The 18,967-nt window shown below is 37.6% G+C and overlaps 1 protein-coding gene across 1 annotated transcript in view; it reads left to right on the plus strand.

The window, feature by feature from the left end:
* Clca1 (chloride channel accessory 1) overlaps positions 1 to 3,726 on the plus strand; it is a 28,250-nt gene extending 24,524 nt beyond the window's left edge. Inside the window, exons 13-14 of the mRNA XM_010636684.1 lie at positions 2,031 to 2,264; positions 3,341 to 3,726. Of these exons, the coding sequence (XP_010634986.1) occupies positions 2,031 to 2,264; positions 3,341 to 3,726 (620 nt within the window). The remainder of the gene's footprint in view (positions 1 to 2,030; positions 2,265 to 3,340) is intronic.
* The last annotated feature ends 15,241 nt before the right edge of the window (positions 3,727 to 18,967 follow it).

The following is an 18,967-nucleotide window of genomic DNA, read 5'->3' on the forward strand; positions in this document are numbered from 1 at the left end:
TTTTTTTTTTTTTTTTTTTTTTTTTTTTTTTTTTTTTTTTTTACTATCTTGGTACAAATTCTAGCCCTCTACCAAATAAAATGTAAAATTTCTTTGTTCTTTGCTTTTCTCTGTTTCAGAGATAATGATGATAACTGCTTATTTGATGGTAATGAGGAATAAGTAGGGAAATGCATCCAGTGTTTTTCTGCGAGAAAATATATTTAATAAGTGTTTTTACTGTATTTTAAAACTTCAAAATATTTTGTAATGAAGCTCATTTCACTGATATTAATAATTCCACAAAGCAAATATATAATTTAGAGCTTATTATGTACATTAATATTATCATGAGCCTGCTGCCTCCCTTTCCTCCCTTCTTCCTGCTCAGACCAAGGAGGACAGTAGACAAATTTGATACTGGCTAGCACACTGAGCCCACATGTAACCAGATGGGAAAATTATGCCTCTAAAATAGATAATTCCATACCACTCTGGTCACAAGAACCTGCCCTGGATAAGTGCAGAAATTGGGATGAAGACCGAGTCGAACAGGTTCTAGGACTTGTTTTCCATTCATCTCTGTTGTGTCTTGGGCAGGCCTCTTCTTGCCACTCAAGTGGAGAAAGAGAGGAGCTTCTCTAAGAAGCTTCTCCATCTCCTCTTTTCTTGGGTGAAGGAGGATTCCGGAATATATGGCGTCCTATCAGCAAAGATGATCATAGGAAAATGTGCTTTAAAAGATACTTGGTTACTTTCTTATGGCTGGAACAGAATATCCAACAGCCACAAGTTAAAGAAGGAAAGACTTATGTTAGCTCACACCGTGTAGAGGTTTCAGTCATCGTCAGCTTGCTCTAAGGCAGGGTACAATGGCATAAGGGCATGGCAGAGGAGAAGTAGACCATGGCAGGGTAGGCAGCAGGCAGAGGTCTTCCTTCTTCTTTCCCTTTTTATTGCATCCAGGCTACGAGCCTATTGGTTGGTGCCACTCATCCCCAGGGTGAGTCTTCCCTCTTCAGGAAGTCTAATATCCATAACTGTGCTAAATAAATCAGTAGACAAATCCAGTAACACACACCCATGATCTAAAGCCCCGTCTATAAATGCATCAAGTTTGGGAGGGAGATCTAAAATAACCCTTAACAATAGCTTTGCATCCAAGACTCTTTCATATATTTCAGCTTATTTTATTATTGTTTTCCTTTCCTGAATTAGGGAGGAAAGGTAGGAGAGGACAAGTTGAGTGACTAAATTTAGCCGTAGCTCACTGTTTGATTACATCAGTGTAATTCATTTTCCTAAATACCTCTTTCACGGACAGAGAAGTAGAGCCAGAGTATTTGTTTGAATCCAAAGATTACTTTTATACAAGAAGAATGCACAGAAAATTGGAATTTCTACAAGAACAAAGTTCCCATGAATTCATTGAGTAAATTGGAAGTCTTTCACTAGTATAAAGTTTTGGAACTCTTAACGTATAACATTTAATGAGAATTTGTAGCTAAACAAGAAAGAAAAAGCACAAATAGGGGGAAAGTGAAAGAAAGATGCTTTGAATAAATAGTCAAGGGAACTTTTGAAAGGCCTAGATGATTCATTATTAAGTACTGGGAAAGATCATGAAGCTCACAGCACTGTTTATCTGGGTGATCTCTTTCTTAAAGGAATCTGAGGTTTAAAACAGAAGCAATATTTAAACTCACCTTGTAGAAAGATGAGATCAGAGTTGGCAGAAAATGAAAAAAGAGATAATTACAGGGCAAATGTTATAAAAGTAAATTGCAAAAGGCTACGTACTAAATCTCAAGTATCTGTGAGACAAAGAATGTCATTGTCTCTCTTTTTACTTTCTCTGATGCATCATGATTTGAGATCTTATACATATGTTGCTGAAGTGAGCACTGACTTGGGGTCTTGTCAACAAACATTTAATATGAATTTCATCTGTGGGAAAAAAAGTTGGAAGAGGGTTATCCAATAAAAACTAGAGGGATGTACAGCCATTTATTGGTGTTGCTTACCATATTTTGAATAATCTTTTAATACAGGTGAAATAAAGTTGAATCCACCAAGACCTGAAAACAATAAGACTCAAAGCAAACAAGTCTGTTTCAGCAGAATGTCTTTAGGAGGTTCATTTGTGGTCTCTGATGTCCCAAATGCTCCCATCCCCGACCTCTTTCCACCTTGTCAAATCACCGACCTGAGGGCAAAGATCCATGGGTACAGTCTCATCAATCTGACCTGGACAGCTCCTGGTGATGACTATGATCATGGACAAGGTAAGCGGAGCACAGTGTGGACTCTGCCAAGCAGAGGTGAGGAAGGAAGGTGTGTGGGATGCAGGATGGGGCAGAGGGCACGGGATTCTTTGATATTCTCTGGAATAAAAGGTAAAGGGTTTTAAAGCAGAAGTTTTGAATCTGAAAAGCTGGCCTCCTTGAGGAACACAATTTAAAAGAGAAGAGGTTTATTTTGGCTCACGGTTTCAAAAGTTTCCATAGGTCCCAGGCAGAATCCACATGGTGGAAGGGTCAGCTATAGAGGAAGGCTATTCATGTCTGGGTGGCCAAGAAGCACAGGGAGAAGAGAAGATCCAGGGAGAGAGACACAGCCCTCCGGGTCAGGCCACCGGCGATCCGCCTCTTCCCAGGAAGTCACACCTGCCAACAGCACATACAGCTCTATTCCGAACAGTACCCCCACAATCCAGTCACCCTCCAAACACATGAGGATTTGGGGCCCGTTTTAGATCTAAGCCACAATGGGGGGAGTAAGGGTTTTCATCCAGGAAAGGCAAACCTTGGATTTTTTTCGCAAAGTATTCCCTTGTCAAACTATCTTAGGAAACTTCATTTTTCGGTAGTGATTTCTGGAGGACTAGGAACACAGTATAAGCATCTATCAAGCAGAAATGTCCTTTGGGAGAAGTCTCAGGTCCTACCAGACTTTGCCTCTCAAAATGTGATCTATGTTCAGCAGTGTAGGCATCACAGATATAACGAACTAGAGCCTGCATTTTAAGTCTTGGGGTGATTCATGTGCACATTAACATTTGAAAAGCATTGGTATCAAAATCTCCTCTATAAATCATAAAACAATAAGCAGTAATTAAACCGCCTCCTCTCAGCCAGAAATATTGAGGAAAGTTTTAAGGCATAACTAATACAATTTTATATTTATTAGTTTTTCAGGACATACATACAAGAATATAGAAGAAATATTAAGCACTGGCAATATGAACCATTGATTCCACATATCCATAGGCACTTTATGGGATGGTGATATAATTTCTAATAGGCCGTTAATGATTAGGATATGAGAATTACAGGTCACATTTTTCCCTTTTTCTTTTTAGCTTCCAAGTACATCATCCGAATAAGTACAAGTATTCTTGATCTCAGAGACAAGTTCAATGATGCAGTTCAAGTGAACACGACTGATCTCATCCCAAAGGAGGCCAACGCTGAGGAAATCTTTGTGTTTAAACCAGAAAACGTCACTTTTGAAAATGGCACAGATCTTTTCATTGCTATTCAAGCAGTTGATAAGGTCAATCTGGTATCAGAAATATCCAACATTGCCCGAGTGTCCTTGTTTATTCCTTCTGCTCCAGAGACACCTAGTCCTGATGACACTTCTGCCCCTTGTCCTAATATTAGTATCAACAGCACCATTCCTGGAATTCACATTTTAAAAATTATGTGGAAGTGGATAGGCGAATTGCAACTGACCCTGGCCTAACACTAAGTTTTCATGCAACGAGTAAAATAAATCACCTATGCAATTGATTATAACATTTTCTAAAATATATTTTAGGCTTCCTGCAGGGGGCGACATAATAAAATGCTGACCTTCTAGGAGTATATATGTATTCTCTCCATTGGAATAATCCAAAAATTTAATCATTGCTCAGTCTTTTAATAATGGTTTTGAATTCTAGATAAAAGAAGTGCTTGTATCAATACAGAAGAGTATGTTTTAATTTGTTCTTAAGAAGCTTTTCCTGTTAAAAAAGACGCGTAATTGCTGTTAATCTAATGAGTAGCTAAAGGATTTTGTTTTCTTTTGAAGGATGCCAGAAATGTCCAAGGTAAATTATCTAAATGCAAAAGGCATCATTTATAATATATGGGATTTGGAATGTGTTTTCATGTTTCTAGATTTGAGCAAGGATAATGCATTTAAGGAAGTTCTGAAAGAAATTACAATATGAAGTTTCCACAGACACAAACATGTGTGTTAGGTGTGTGAAATTGCAAATCAGCAATGCTTAAAGACACAGCGGCAAGAAATGAGTTGGGAAAGGTCCCCTCAGGCCAACGTGAAAGGGAAAGTGATTGAGAAATAAATATTTATGTGTGTCTTGTACCCAGTGCTCTATTAACAGCTATATGTACGTTAGCTTTATTTAATGTAACTCAACCCATTTAAATGTTCAGCAGCTGCCAACTGTATTCTAGGCCTAGTGAGGCCCTCACAATATAAAAATAAGTCAGAGTTGACCTTTATCCTGAAAGCAATGAAGAACTTTTGAAAAATCAAGAGGCAGATGTGATCAGAACTGTGGTTAGAAGGGGCACTTTGAGGACCCCATGAGTGGCTGTAAAAGGTGGGAGAAACTAGAGGTGTGACCGATGGAACAGGCAGGCAAATACAGGATGAGCAGTGTGGCAGTCCCCAGGGCCCCCAAGGGCTGATATTCTTGTGAAAATGTTTCAGGTTCTCAGGAGTTTTCAGTCTATTAGCATAATGAGTTCAAGACCCAGCTCTCTATATGATTGAAAACAAAATATTTAGGATATTGTTGCTACATAGAGCCAAGATTTATTCATTTATTTACAGAAATTCCTTATTTGAAAACAGGATTCGAGGCACCTTAGAGATGCACACAATAAACAAAATTTTAAAAAAACATAAAAAGGGAGAGAAGTAAAATATTTAATAAAAACTACAGGCCAGGTGTTGAATGTATAACTTATAATTCCAGCATTTTGAAGGCTGAGGCAGGAAGATCACAAGTTGGAGAATAGCCTGGTAATTTAGTGTGTTCAAGGCCAGCCTGGACTACATAGCGAGGCAGGGTCTCAAAAAACAGAAACACAACTGGATCAATGCATCTAATGCACAATATAATGTTCTACACATGGAAATGATGCTTCCACTTTCATGATGTCTGGCCATAAGCAAAAAGGGAAAACCAAGAGATAGAAAAGAGGCAGAATGACCCATCCATTTCACCAAATATTATTGCATCTTGGCGTTAATCATTTGGGGCAGATACACCGTTAAACAGACTCTGAAATGACAGCGGGGTTCTAATTTTTTCATTTTTCTGGGGATAATATGGTGATCTCAACACCAGCAAAAGGACACTGAGAGAAGAAGGTAGGCAGAGAAAGAAAGGTGGAGAGAGAGAAAGAGAATAATTATAATTAAATTATAATTTAAAAAACCATCAGGTATACTGCCTCACGGGATTTCACTAGTCTCCAAATAATTCAGTTGTATGTGGTTTGAAAATTTGAAATATAAATCTTTCCAAAGAACTTTTTGGAGCATATTTGTTAGAATGAGTCATTGAAAAAAAAGAAAGAAAAGACAAAACAACAAAACAGTTCAAAGAGACTCACAGCAAAATTTCATATGTTTTAGACAGAACAATTCTGGTAAGATCGAAATAATGAGGACGGGATAGTCTCTAACTAGAAAGGCTAAGCAATGCAGCTTGTATAATTGAGTCAAATGAATTTAGCCCAGTTCCTAGAAGTCAGCTGCCCAAAGAGAAACATAATAAATGGCTCTTCTTTTTAAACTGCCCTTGGAGATAAATCTTTTCTTAAACTTCAAAGGGGATTCCAAACTCATGAGGGAAGGAGGAAGAGAAAATGTGATAAGCCGTAGAAAGGATAACGCAATTCGAGCTCCAGAGAGCACACTAAGTTCACTGCACAGGGTCCAGTCAGGCACAAAATGAAGTTAATCCTCCTGGGAGGGCAGGAGTTGGGTAGAGCATGAGGGTGGGATCCAGGCAATGGATGCGTTTAGAGCAAGGCCTTCACGATCTAAGGGTTAAAAAGCAGAAGAAGACCACTACCATTATCACCCCACTGGTCAGGCGGTGGGGCAGGGACCAGGCGAGCAGGGTTTTGAGATCTGGCCAAGAAGAGAACCGTGTGACATTCATTATTTTACCTGATGGTGATGGGCACCATTACTGGACTTCTACTAAGTGCCAGGCCCTCAGTGCTGCACATACTCACACCCCACCCCTCTTCCAATATTTGAGGCTTCTCAGGCAAGAGTACACAAGAAGATCTAGATACAGTGTGGCTATATATGCAATAATTATAAATTAAGGTGACAGGCTCATAATACTGACAAATATACCTTCATACTGACCCGGAAAGGCGGGTTCACATTTAAAATTCTTAGAAACCTCTCAGTGTCATACTGGAACATGGCAGCTCTAGAGATGAACACGAGGTGCCCTCTTTTCTTCCTGCCCAACTCCACCCAAGGGCCCCATGTCCATGAGTGTGGCTCCTTCAGTTCACACACCATGTCGACAGCTGCCCTTTGGCCATCTTTCCATCAAAGGTTTCCAACCTTTGATCCTCTCTTCCCTTGACAGACCTGATCCTATGCAGACCACAGAATGAGGGTCGGTTACCTGTGAGGGAACCTTAGTTCATGCATGTGAAGTACGTCCTATAAGGGAGGCGGTCACCCAAAGGATGGACACAATCCTGTGGCCCTGTGGATTCATCACTCCATCAAAGGAGGACATAACTCGGGGTGTCTTATGCGAAATGAAACCGCAAAACCTCTTGATCAAGTGGTAGGATAAGTGTAATGTGAAAGCTAATATGATATAGAATTTTTTTATTTCTTCCACAATGCTTTTCCTGTTGTACTTTTTGTTAGCTATTTAATACTGTTCTAAGTGAAGAAGTGTTAGAATTTTAAAGAATCATACGAATGCCATCATTCATTTTTATACTACGCAATGACAATTTTAAATTCAGATATAACTTCATCTGTATGGTGAGTACACGTACGATATGTATTTTGTATGTGGTACATACCTGTGTGTTTTGCTTTGCCAGAACAATGAAAGCACAGCATAGGGCATTCTACCAATTCCCTCTGCTTGTGGCTTACTGATGAGTTAGGAAGGGCTGACCATAAAGGGAACCATGTTTTCCTATCTTTCTCATTCCTTCTATGTCTTTTCATAGATATTTGGCTGATACAGAGGAGTAACACAAATAAGAAGAGAGCATTCTTTGTCCTTTATCGTTCTTAGAATGTCTCTGTATTCTTTCTATATTTGAAGAAAGTTCTTGTTTGAACTGAAAGCGCAGTGTCTCTGGTTGTCAGGGAGCCTGGTTTTCCATTGAGAATACAGTGTGTTCGCCTTGCACTGTTCGAGTCTTGGAGCTCCCGCACGCACACTGTGGGTTCACCTGAATTCTGGGCACAAACTACATCTCAAACTTGTTTGCAAATGGCACAGTACAGAACACCGAACACACAAGTGCACTCTCCTCCACTTTCATCCTTCATGGTCCCATAGCACTTCCCTTATAGAACAAAAATTCAACAATAAAGTTATTAAGAATTTCAAGACAACCACAGCAGAGCATTAAAACAAGCACAGGACCATTCTTCATAGAGGGCCAGGTGTGATGGCCCGGGTCTGTTGTCCACAAAGCCAGCCCTGGAGGATTCACAGCCAGGGACCTCTAAAAGGAAGCTAACAAAAAGCTGCAGAGTCAGGCAACTATGGCTTAGAGCCGAATAATCTGCCTGCAATCTCATCTGGTATATGATGGAAACTGTATTATCTCTCTGGAAACAGAAGCCCGGTTACATTACCTGAGCCAATGTTATACACAGCTCAGATTCTCAGTTGTTCTAGTCCTCATAGCCAAGAGACATTTTCAAATTATTTAATTGACAGGCTGGCTCCAGAAACAGTTGTAATTATAGTCATGCCATTCACAAGACACTGGCTTGATGAAATCAGAAGTACTACAGAAGTAGACATTATTATAATTATTCAGACAAGTATTCATTAGTATTAATGAGAATAGCTAGTATTTACTGAGCATCTACTATGTCCTAGGTGATCCTCTAAGAGCTTCTGCTAGAATATCTTATTTTTCTTCACAGAAATTCTATGGGGTCAGCAATATTTTTATGCACATTTCACAAATCAGAAAGCTGAGGCAAGGAGTGATTCAACAAATTGAATAAGGCCGTACAACTAGTTAGCGACAAAGTCAACTTGTTCAACTCAGGCAGTTCTGCTACTTTGAGCCATCTTTCTACATGGATGATCTCTATGCCAGCAAAGCCCATCAGCAAGAAAGTAGAAGTAAAGTCACTGATCCAGAAAGGATAATGAGTAGCTACTTGTAGATCACTACAACCAGAAACTTTAATAACATTTTCATTTATCTGATGTAAATAACTAAACTCACATTAACCACTTTTTTTGTGTCTTACTTTCTAGAAAAGAATTTTTAATACTCTTATTATAGACCTAATTCTTTATCATGTAGCCAAAACCCCATATGCAGGAATCTTGCATTCACAGGAAACATTCCATGAGGTTCCCTATGAGGAAACATTTTATATTTACCTGGATATCCTGTGTACCTCCCTTATCTACACTTAAGACACAGCCAGGAACCAGGAAATAAAGAGAAAACCCCACTGACTCACAGAAGGGATTGTTCTACAGAGCTATAGACTTTAGCCTTGTGTGTCAATCAAATTTTCTAGTTTAATGTACATGGTTAGTTGCCTAGTTTGCTTGTTTGTTTTGTTTTTTGCTTTTATGCTGGATAATGTGTTCCTGAAGCTTGCTGATTTGGCATAACATAGGCAATCTAGTATACTTTGTTGTTCTGCTTTATTTGTGGATCAAATGAAATCTGTGAGGAAACTCATGTGTCAGGTATAATATACCTAGTAGTGAATCAGTGGTCCTGACTAATAAGTAGTGACAAAGTTAACCGAGAATAACAAACAGAAGGTTCTAAGCACTAGGATTTGTACTTAGCAACTTTCTCATCTGAGAATAAGAGTAACTTTCGGTCTTAATTTTGTGTGTGCTGTGAGAAATCTCAGTGACTGGGAACAATACCAATAAATCTGTGTTACCAAAATAAATTATTTTTACTTTTCAAGCTAACAAAAGTATTTTTAAATGCTAGTACTAATGAGTGCAGCGAGGCGTGTCCGGTCAAATGCTATCTCACTGACTATAAATAAGTACTGTCTTTCTAGAAAAAAACTGATAATTGTAAGGGCCATAAAAATGCTTACATCTTGATGCATCAGTTTTTGCCCAGACATATTCACAAGTAGTAACTTTGCTGACAAAGATGTTCTCAACAGCGTTATTTTAAAAACGATCTTAATATTTGATAATAAGAGTAAACTACGGTATGTTCATATGATGACATTCTAGTCAATGATTTAAAATGGATTTCCTTAAATATAATAAGATGTTTTGCCTGCTTCACTGGTGTCAAACAAAAACAAAACACAAAAATGAGATGCTTAAAAATATATCTACCCACTGCTTATGTAATGACATTGGGCAAGGTAACTTATTTCTCTATATAACTTAATTCTCTGTGTTTGGTACAGTGGAAATGCTAAGTCAATGTTAATTATTTTATCACCTCTATCATCATCCTCATTCTCACTCCAAAACAGTTTTTGGTGGATTTCTTAAAACATCCAGCTTTTAAATTTTTGAATATGTAATTTGACCTTAATGGTTCAAGAAATAATGTGTGGGCATGTGTGTGTGTGTGTGTGTGTGTGTGTGTGTGTATGTATGTATGCATGTGTGTTTACATATAAAATAACAGGTAATTAAAAATTTCTTCTTTAAACCTTACAATATTTTTCATTTTTAAAATAACAAATGTATTATTTATCAGAACAAAAGTTTTTCAGTATAACAAAGACACAAGGTCTATAATGCAAAAGCCGAAATATGTTGATTGAAAAGGATTTATTCTACTCCGTATATCCTCTTTTAGAAAGATAACCATGAAAATAGCTAAAATTAGGCCTTGAGACTAAATGAGTTACACTGCACTATCTGGAAAATGCAGTGACATCATCTACTTCTGATTAATGTCAGACAATGAGACTACGAATAGATACAAAGGATATCAAAATTTCCAAGAGTGCGTCATCCAGAATATTCTAGATAGCAGCCTGGTGCTTGGTACCTAAGTGTTTTCACCTGGGATAATATCAAGCTTCAGGAAAAGTGCCCCCTGGAATGTCCCAGAATTTTGTCTAGATTGAAAGAATTGCCCGAAAAGGCTGATTCTATATTGCTTCCTGGATAATCTGTAGTCTGGGCTAGTTCGGGGTTCTCTCAGGGACTTACTTCCTGAAAGAGAAACAATTTAGCTACTATCCTGTAAATCTTCCAAGTAATAAAGAGGGCTCAGCTACTGTAATTTCATTACGTTTCAGATGTAAAATCTGTTCTTTGGAAACAGTACAACTGAAAGTAAAAGGAAAATGCTTCCATAGGCTTACCAAGCTGCATTTCTTTAAATGACTGCATGAGGTGGCAGCTCATATAACAATTCAGCCAAGCCCCACTGTATTCAGTTCTTCAGTCTGTGTGTTGCAAGATGGTTCCTCCTTCTTTCATTTCTCACTTCCTCTGACTCAGTGAAGAATCAAACAAGAGGAGAATCTGTTGGGACTCACCCAACAGGCCTGAAAACCTTTCCACAGGTGTTAGCATTACCTTCCTAAAGCAGCACAAAGCAGGACAACCAAAGTATAAATAATATGAAAAGAAAAATAGAAGAGAGATGATAGGAAACAGGGAGGTAGATCTTGTGCAGATGGGAAGACGGTCTGAGAATGGGGAAAAGGAGAAATGAAAGGGGAAGTAAAAGCTATTAAGAGGTGATACGCGTGCGTACCGACTCCATGGTTACAGTAGGTATTGTGTATCACAAACATACAATAAAAATAACAAAGTAACACAAAGCATTTGACATTTGTAAGAGCTTTCAATAGGGCAGATGCACACATTCTCATTTGACAGCAAAGAGATTTTTATCTAAAAAAACCCCCCAAACCTCTCAGCTCTCCATTTTTCTTTGCATATCAATGAATCCTTCAAAAAGTCTTTTGTATTTAAAACTCATTAGCCTAATTTCTTCTATTTTATTTCGTATAAAGTTATTAAACAAATTTATCTTGAAGATCTGATTCTCAATTTGGGAGATCTTATACCTTGCTGAATCTTAGTCACTATGAGCTAGATGGTTCAAGAACCAAATGAGATTTTGGATATGAATCCTGAAAGTGATTTCAGATACTCTAAATTTTTATGTCTGTCTTAAAAGAAAAAAATCTAAAATGATTTGTCATTAACCCAAAAAGTTACACTACTGAAGAAATTATCATGCTTTGATTAAATCCATGAAAATAAGTCACATAAACAACTGTAAAAAGTCAAAGATCTGCTGGAACTGTCTTTTGATCCTTTAGGGGCCTGTAATCAACCTTTGTTTTGAATGTGAACAAAGACATAGCCTGATGTTTTAAAAAATCATGATGTGCAGAGAAGATTAAAAAGCATGATTAATCCTTGGAAGTATTACTTCCATCCCCCAAATTCTTTGGTGTCAAAAAAATTTTCCAGATCTCACCTGAAACTCAAAGGAAGAGAAGATGGGTAAATATAACAAACCTGTTACTAATTTGATATGCAGATAAAGCCTCGCCTTTGTTCCTTTCAGGAAAAGTGCCCCCAACATTGTGTACAGTGCAGTACAGAAGGCCCAGCATCTCACACGAGTTGACAGGTTGACAGGTTACTCTGGCACAAGCTCAGAGATGTGTAGATATCACCATAGGACCATCGCAGGGGTTTTCATGGTCAGAGTCCAACTGTTAAATCAGGATCATCCGGGGAAAACACAATGAGAGTGAGGACCAGGGGAAAAGATGTTGGTATAGAAATGAGGACTTCCAGGAGATAGTACTAAATCTCTGGTGTTTGAGATAAGAGAAAGTATTTTTGGTTATAAAAATGGTACAGGAAGTTGAAATGTGTATTTCTTTGCACATTACAAGCTGTCCCAGAGAAAAATAGTGAATATTCCTTTGTGAAATTCTCTCGGACAGAACATTCTGAAAATTTTCATAATATTTTACTTAAGATCATCTTGCAAGTATACTACCCCTCCCCCAGTCCAGGGATCAAACTCAGGACCGTACTCTTGTGAGGCAGGCATGGTGCCACTGAACTAAATCCCCGGCCCTGCAAGTATGTTTTGAAATATTTCCTGCTACAACCTAAAACCAGGGCTAACTTTCCCAGCCTTGAAAGAAATAAGAGAAGAGCTATTTCTGGTTAATACATCCTGTACTTCTCAGACTTGAATGTGCGCACAAATCACTTGGGGAGCTAGTTAAAATTTGCATGAGCTACTGGGGAGGATGCTAAGGACTTCACTTTGAAAAGCTAGGGTTGCGACTCCAGTAAACCAGCCAAGTTGACCTTGCCTGCCGTGCTACAGTTGATCCACTCAGGAATGGTGCCTGACTCAGGCAGACCAGTCTTCTGATTACAGCTGATTCATTCATTGGGAATGGGCGCCTGACTCAGTTAGGGCTTGTCAGTGCTCTTCTCTAGAACCTTTTGAACTGTAAGCAGGATATCATTGTCTCTGTGGCAACAAAACTATGTGTTACAACGTTCAGATCTAGTCTCTGTATATTTTTCCTAAAGAAAAGCTGATATAAAAGATGAGGCCAGTAAGTCAAGAGATGAGCAGAAACCTGGTGACATCCATGTTCCTAATTTCCCCAGTCCTCACTGAACCTAAGCTCTCGGGGCAGCCACGACTTTGAGGTGCCATGTGAGACGTGCTCGATATTCTTTATGTACAAGAAGGTGTGGTTGAAAAATATGGTGGATGCTTAAATTTTTAAAAAATTTATTACAGGGAAAGACATGTTGCCATTAGTTTTCCTCAAAGACTCCCCCTCACTCTGAATACACTTATTCCAACATTCTTGCCACTTTCTGAAGCAGTTTAGGAAGTCTTCCTTGTAAGTGTCTTTAGTTACACTTTTGTGGTTACCTTGATGTCCCAAATTTACCTTTTATGGTCATTTTGCCTTCAGGGAAGAGCCAGAAGTTGCATGGAGTCAGATCTGGTGAATAAAATGATGATGACATGCTGTGTGTTTTTTATAAGCCGACCTTTCTGTTGGATGGCACTCAGCAGAAACATTTGCCCTATTTTTTAATCACACCTTATAAAAACACTCATGAAAGAGAACTCCTAGAGCTCTTCAGACAGTGGCAGGAACAGTGGGATAAATATGTTCAAAGTGAGGGGGAATATTTTGAAGGGAATTAGTGGTGATGTGACTTTTAGTGTAACAGATTTTAAAAATTTAACCATTGTTCATCATACATTTTAACCATACCTTGTATGCATAAACTTATTGGAGTGGGTTTTCTGTCACATTCAACCAGGAATGCCATCTAAATACAGTACTCATACAATACATTTATTATTTCAGAAAATAGCTTATCTTAATTCCTTTTTCCCTTGAGCTAAATAAATCATTCACTGAAATGTTATACACAGAATCTATTTCCTAATAAATTTTTGTTTCTTACCTCGTTGACTGAGTCTACCACTGTCTAGCACTTGAAATATGATATTTGTGCACACATTTATTTTTAATTGATCATAATTTGTACTGTATAGGAGGTACCATACTAGTAGCTTGTTTCATACGATCTCTGCCCTTCCACTGGTAATGGTTTAGTAGGGGAGACAGACAAATAAGCAAAGTAATTTAATATGATCTGACAAGTCACAGGAGCACAAAGGAAAAAACATCATGGAAGAGATGTCATCTAACTAAGTTGAAGGATAAAAAGAAAAAAAAAGAGTGAGAGAGAAAGAAATTCCAGGCAGAAAGAAACAAAGAGGCCAAGGCATAGAAAGAAAAGATGAAGTATTCCATTTTGAAAAGTGCAAACATCCTGACCCAAAGAAGAGCAGACAGGAAGGTAAGAAGTGAGCAGACAGCGGCAAGGTAGCCAGGCTACAAATCAAGGAGAGCAGTGATGTACCAAGAAGCTTTAACTTTATCCTGTAGGCAGTGCATAGTGACCGTGAGAAGCAGCAACAAGATCATGTTTGTTTTTAGACTATGCTGAAAAATAGCCAAAAGGCAGATTAGAGACAAAGTTGTGGTAGGACAGATTGCAATCTTTGAACAGTGAACTACTTCTAAGGGTAATAATAAAAATAAAAAATTTCAGTATCAACTACGTTATTATTACTTGTTTAAAATAGCCCACCTAGGGGTTGGGGGTTTCTCTCAGTGATTCCATTGCCTGCCTCGCAAGGGCAAGGTCCTGAGTTTGACCCTTGGTACAAAAAATAAACAGATCACCTTTCTTAATTTATTTTATGCATATATAATTTTGGAATTGCTATAATATTATGACTTTACATGTATCTCTATTGACAACATATTTTTGCATCTTTCTAAAACCTAAGCTGAGAGTTTCTGTCTTACTAAAAATCTGTCTGAACCAATTCACGTAGGTTTACTTTTTAAGAATAATTTTCACATTTTCCTTTTTGTGGATTTCCTTTTTTGTTTTTTCCATTTCTTTCTTTTCCTAACTTCTATTGGATAGCTAGAATTTTACTCTGCTGATCTGAAACTCAGACAACATGATTTTATTTTTCTTTCTCAATTTATAGCCTATTCTTATATTTATTAGTCATTTATTTTTATACTAGTAGGATTCTAATATTTATGTTTATTAGCCATTTATTCTTATATTTATTAGCCATGTATTTGTTTGTATACTAATAGAATTCTAGAACTTGCCAAAGGCTGTATGCACACATCCCATTCACTTCCAATAGAAATGCCTTAATAGACTCGTCTCTCTGTAGAATATCCACCTACTTAATGGTCCATTGTAGAGCATAGCCTGGTCACTAAAGGAAAAAAATGTCTATAGCTGTTATAATTAACAATGCCAGATTTCACTTTTTCTTTTGGCGTTTTGGAAGCATTATTCCATTGCTTCCTGTACCTAGGGTTGTAGCCGAGATGTGTGCTTGGTCATTCTCAGCATCCAGAGGATAAGTGAAGCCATGTGCAGGCGTGAGATCACCAACTGGAACAGGGAGAGGGAGGAAGCAGGGAGCCAAGAATGAGCTGCTGAGAAGAGCCAACCTATAAGGGGGGATAAAGAAAGAGACACTGTGAACCAGACTGGAAGGGAACAGCCAGAAGCAAGTATAATCAGAAGGTTGTCATGAAAACCAAAGGCAATTTCAAAAAAGGAGTGATCATGACATTAAATATTACAAGAAGGTCAAATGACATAAGTATGCCGGATTGTTCATTGCATGAAGCAATGCATTGTTTGCTGTTTTTTTTTCTTTTTAATATGAAAAAAAATTTATTATTTTCAGATGCCTGTGAGAGTGTATAGAGAGAAGTAAGAAGCCAGGAGAAAAGAAGATACAGAAAGGAGAGGAACAATTAATGTATCTTCAAGGTACTGGGTAAGAATGGAGGACAAAGACCACAGGTTCATGGAGATTAAACTTTAAAATAGTAACATGGCCAGATGTGGAGGCACACACCTGTAATTCCAGCACTCAGGAAGTTTGAGACAGGAGGACCCCAAGTTTGAGCCCAGCCTAGACAACTTAATGACTTAGAGAGGCCATATCTCAAAAATAAGAAACAAAGGAACAGAGGATCAATCTCCAGTACTGAAAAAAAAAAAAAAAAAGCATAATCATGCTTGAGGAAAGAACCAGTTCATATAAAGACATTTGTAAATATGAATGAAAGTATTTGGAGGAGACTTCATATCTAGAAGCTTCTTTTCCTTGTAAAGTAGGAATCGGGGACCTTTGCTGATACGTAATAAATGAGGTGAATCAAATTATTACCATAGTAATAATAGTATTGTGACTATTAACAATACCAGAAAATAGTAGCTGTAACATTAGTTTGCTTGCACTAGAAGTATTGGATATTCTTTCAGAGTACACCAAAGAATAGAAATATTTGCTTAAAGTAAATAGTTGTATTGTTTACTTATGCTCCAGAGCCATAACAAAAATCAACTTAAGAGAAGAAATGTTGCTTTAATTCTCTTCCCTAGTTACATAACAGAATATATTGTTTCACATGTACTTTTAAGGACCTATTATATTTTCCCTTTAATGTTATGAGAAGAAAAAAAAAGTTTGATGAAGGACTGGTAAGAACCTACAACACTGGGAAAATTTTGGTCTCAACTCAGATTTTCGTAACTCTAAGTTCTACAATTAAGGTAAAAAAATTGGCTACTAAAGTTTAAAAAGTCAAACAATGATGAGGGAGGGAGCAAAGTTTTGGTCTTTATATTAGGGCTGCCATAACAAAGTACCCCAAACTGGGTGGAAGAAATGTGTGGTCACTGGGTTGGAGTTCAGAAGTCCAAAATTCAGGTGTGGGCAAGGTTGGTTCCTTTTGAGAAGTGTGAAGGAGAATCTGTTCCATGTTTCTACCTCGAACCTTTTGCTGGTTTGCTGGCGATCTTTGGCCATCTTTGGGCTGTGTATATATCACCCTATCTCTCACTTTCAGATTTTCGTAAGTGTTTTCCTTGATTGAGGGTTTTCCTTTTTATAAAAGGACATTGGTCATATGGAATAGGGGCCCGCCTTACGCTGGTATGATATCATCTTAACTAATTACATCTGTAATAGCCCTATTTCTAAATAAGGCCACATTCGAGGCACTGTTTACCTATGAATTTGGGGGGTAACATGACTCAATTCATACAATACTTTTTCAGACTTTCAAAAGACTCAACAAAAGCCATTTCGAAACAAACCATTTCAAAACTTTTCAGAGTGAAATATAACCTATGAGATTTCAAACTTGCAGTCCATGATTATTTCCTTTATTTTTGTTTCTTTTTCCTGTTCTGCTAATGGCAAGGAGAGCAAGGATGAGTAGGAAGAGCTACGTATATGAACACCTCAAAGAAGGTGCTGAAAGCCTGAAGGTAAAAAATGTAAACAGAACTCTGGTTTACACAAGATGGAGTCTGATGTAGAACATGGTGGCAGGGAGTGCATGGTGGCACAAAATTGCTCTCCTCACAGCAGCCGGGAAGCAAAGAGAGAAAGAGGAAGGGGCCAGACTAACGACATCTCCTTCAAGGGCATAGCCCCAGTGACCTAACTTCCATCTCGTTGGCCCCACATTTTAAAGATCCCACCATCTCCCAGTGGTGCCACAGGCTATTCACCCAGCCTTTACCACATGGCCTCTGGGGCGGCCATTTAAGATCCAAACCATAACATGTTAAATGTTGTATTGCACTAAGTTTATTTATCTCCATGTCTGTGACTTCGCTAAGCTTGAGGACTCTATATAGTTTGCTTTTGTATCACTAAGATTCACTGCAATGTCTCATTTATAGTCAGTATGGACTCAACAAATGCAAGTTGAACTATTGGAGTCCCAATACCTCATACCAACTTATGTAACAACACCAAACTCGTGAGTGCTAAACTCATTAACATAAACATGTCAAGTAATAGAAAAATGTGAAACCTTCATCTCCTCGAGTTTCTGATTCTTCTCATTATGGTAAAATATATATAACAATTTACCTTTTAAATCATTTAAGTGCACAGTTTAATGGCGTTAAATACACATTCACCTTATTGTGAACCGTCAACCTATCACCATCCATCCTTAAAACTTTTTGTCTTTCCAATCAGAATCTCCATACCCATTAAATGATAACTTCCCACTGCTCCTCTCCCCAGCCCCTGGCAACAACCACTTTGCTTTCTGTGTGAATCTGACTCCTCTAGGTACCTCAGATGTGTGGACTCACAATTTGTCCTTCTGCGGCAGGATTTTTTAAACATAATATCTTCAAGTTTCATCATGTTGTAGCATGTATCAAATTTTCTTTGTTTTTAAGACTGAATAACATTCTACTATGTGAATATATCATGTGTTGATCATACATTCTCCATTCTGAATAAGGTGTCTATGAACATGTGTGTGAAAATATCAATTTATAGTACTGCTTTCAGTGCTTTTAGTACATACTCAGAAGTAAAATAGCTAGATCAGAAGGCTATTTTATGTGTCATTTTGTCAGGCATCACCATACCATACTCCACTGTGGCTTCACAATTTTACTATTCTATCAGCAATAAATGAGGGCTCCAATTTCTGCACATCTTCATCTCTGCTCATTTTCTGGTTTGATTTGGTTTGGCCTGGTGTTGATGTTAGCTGTCCTAATGGGTATGACTCAGTATCTTATTGTGAAGTTTTTAATTTTGTCTTTTACAAATCTAAATCCTCTTCAAATCTCAAGCTGTTCTTGACTCCTGAACTGAAAGAAAATTTCTCTGAAATCATGAAAGAAGGGCACATTCCACAGAATAATATTTTCATGTGTACATGTTGTAGAGGTAATGATACATTTGGTTTACTTGACAAAACCATGTTTTCCAACTGTTAATCTTTATCTCTTTAACTGTGTAATTTGTTTAGACCCCGTTACACTTTGCTAAGTTTATACTTGCTTTCCAATTTTTTTGGTTATTCAAAATTTTGTCCAGCTCTTCGTACATCCATATAAGAATCGAAGTATGTTGATGATGAATCATATCATTTATCAATTTCATTTTTTAAATTCTAGAAACAAATTTTAAAACATTTGCTATTATGTTGCTGTCGTTATTTATGAAATTTTTACCTTTAGAGGAAATTTACTTTTAAAAAGAAGTAGACTAAATTATTGTATTTACTCATATATGAAAATCACTTTACCAAAAAAATTAAAACTGATTTTTCTCTTTGAAAATCTTCTAAATAAAATATCTCAAAGTAC

This window comes from Fukomys damarensis, unplaced genomic scaffold, assembly GCF_012274545.1.
Source record: "Fukomys damarensis isolate Sample0158 unplaced genomic scaffold, DMR_v1.0_HiC HiC_scaffold_33, whole genome shotgun sequence".
NCBI classification, from domain to species: domain Eukaryota; kingdom Metazoa; phylum Chordata; class Mammalia; order Rodentia; family Bathyergidae; genus Fukomys; species Fukomys damarensis.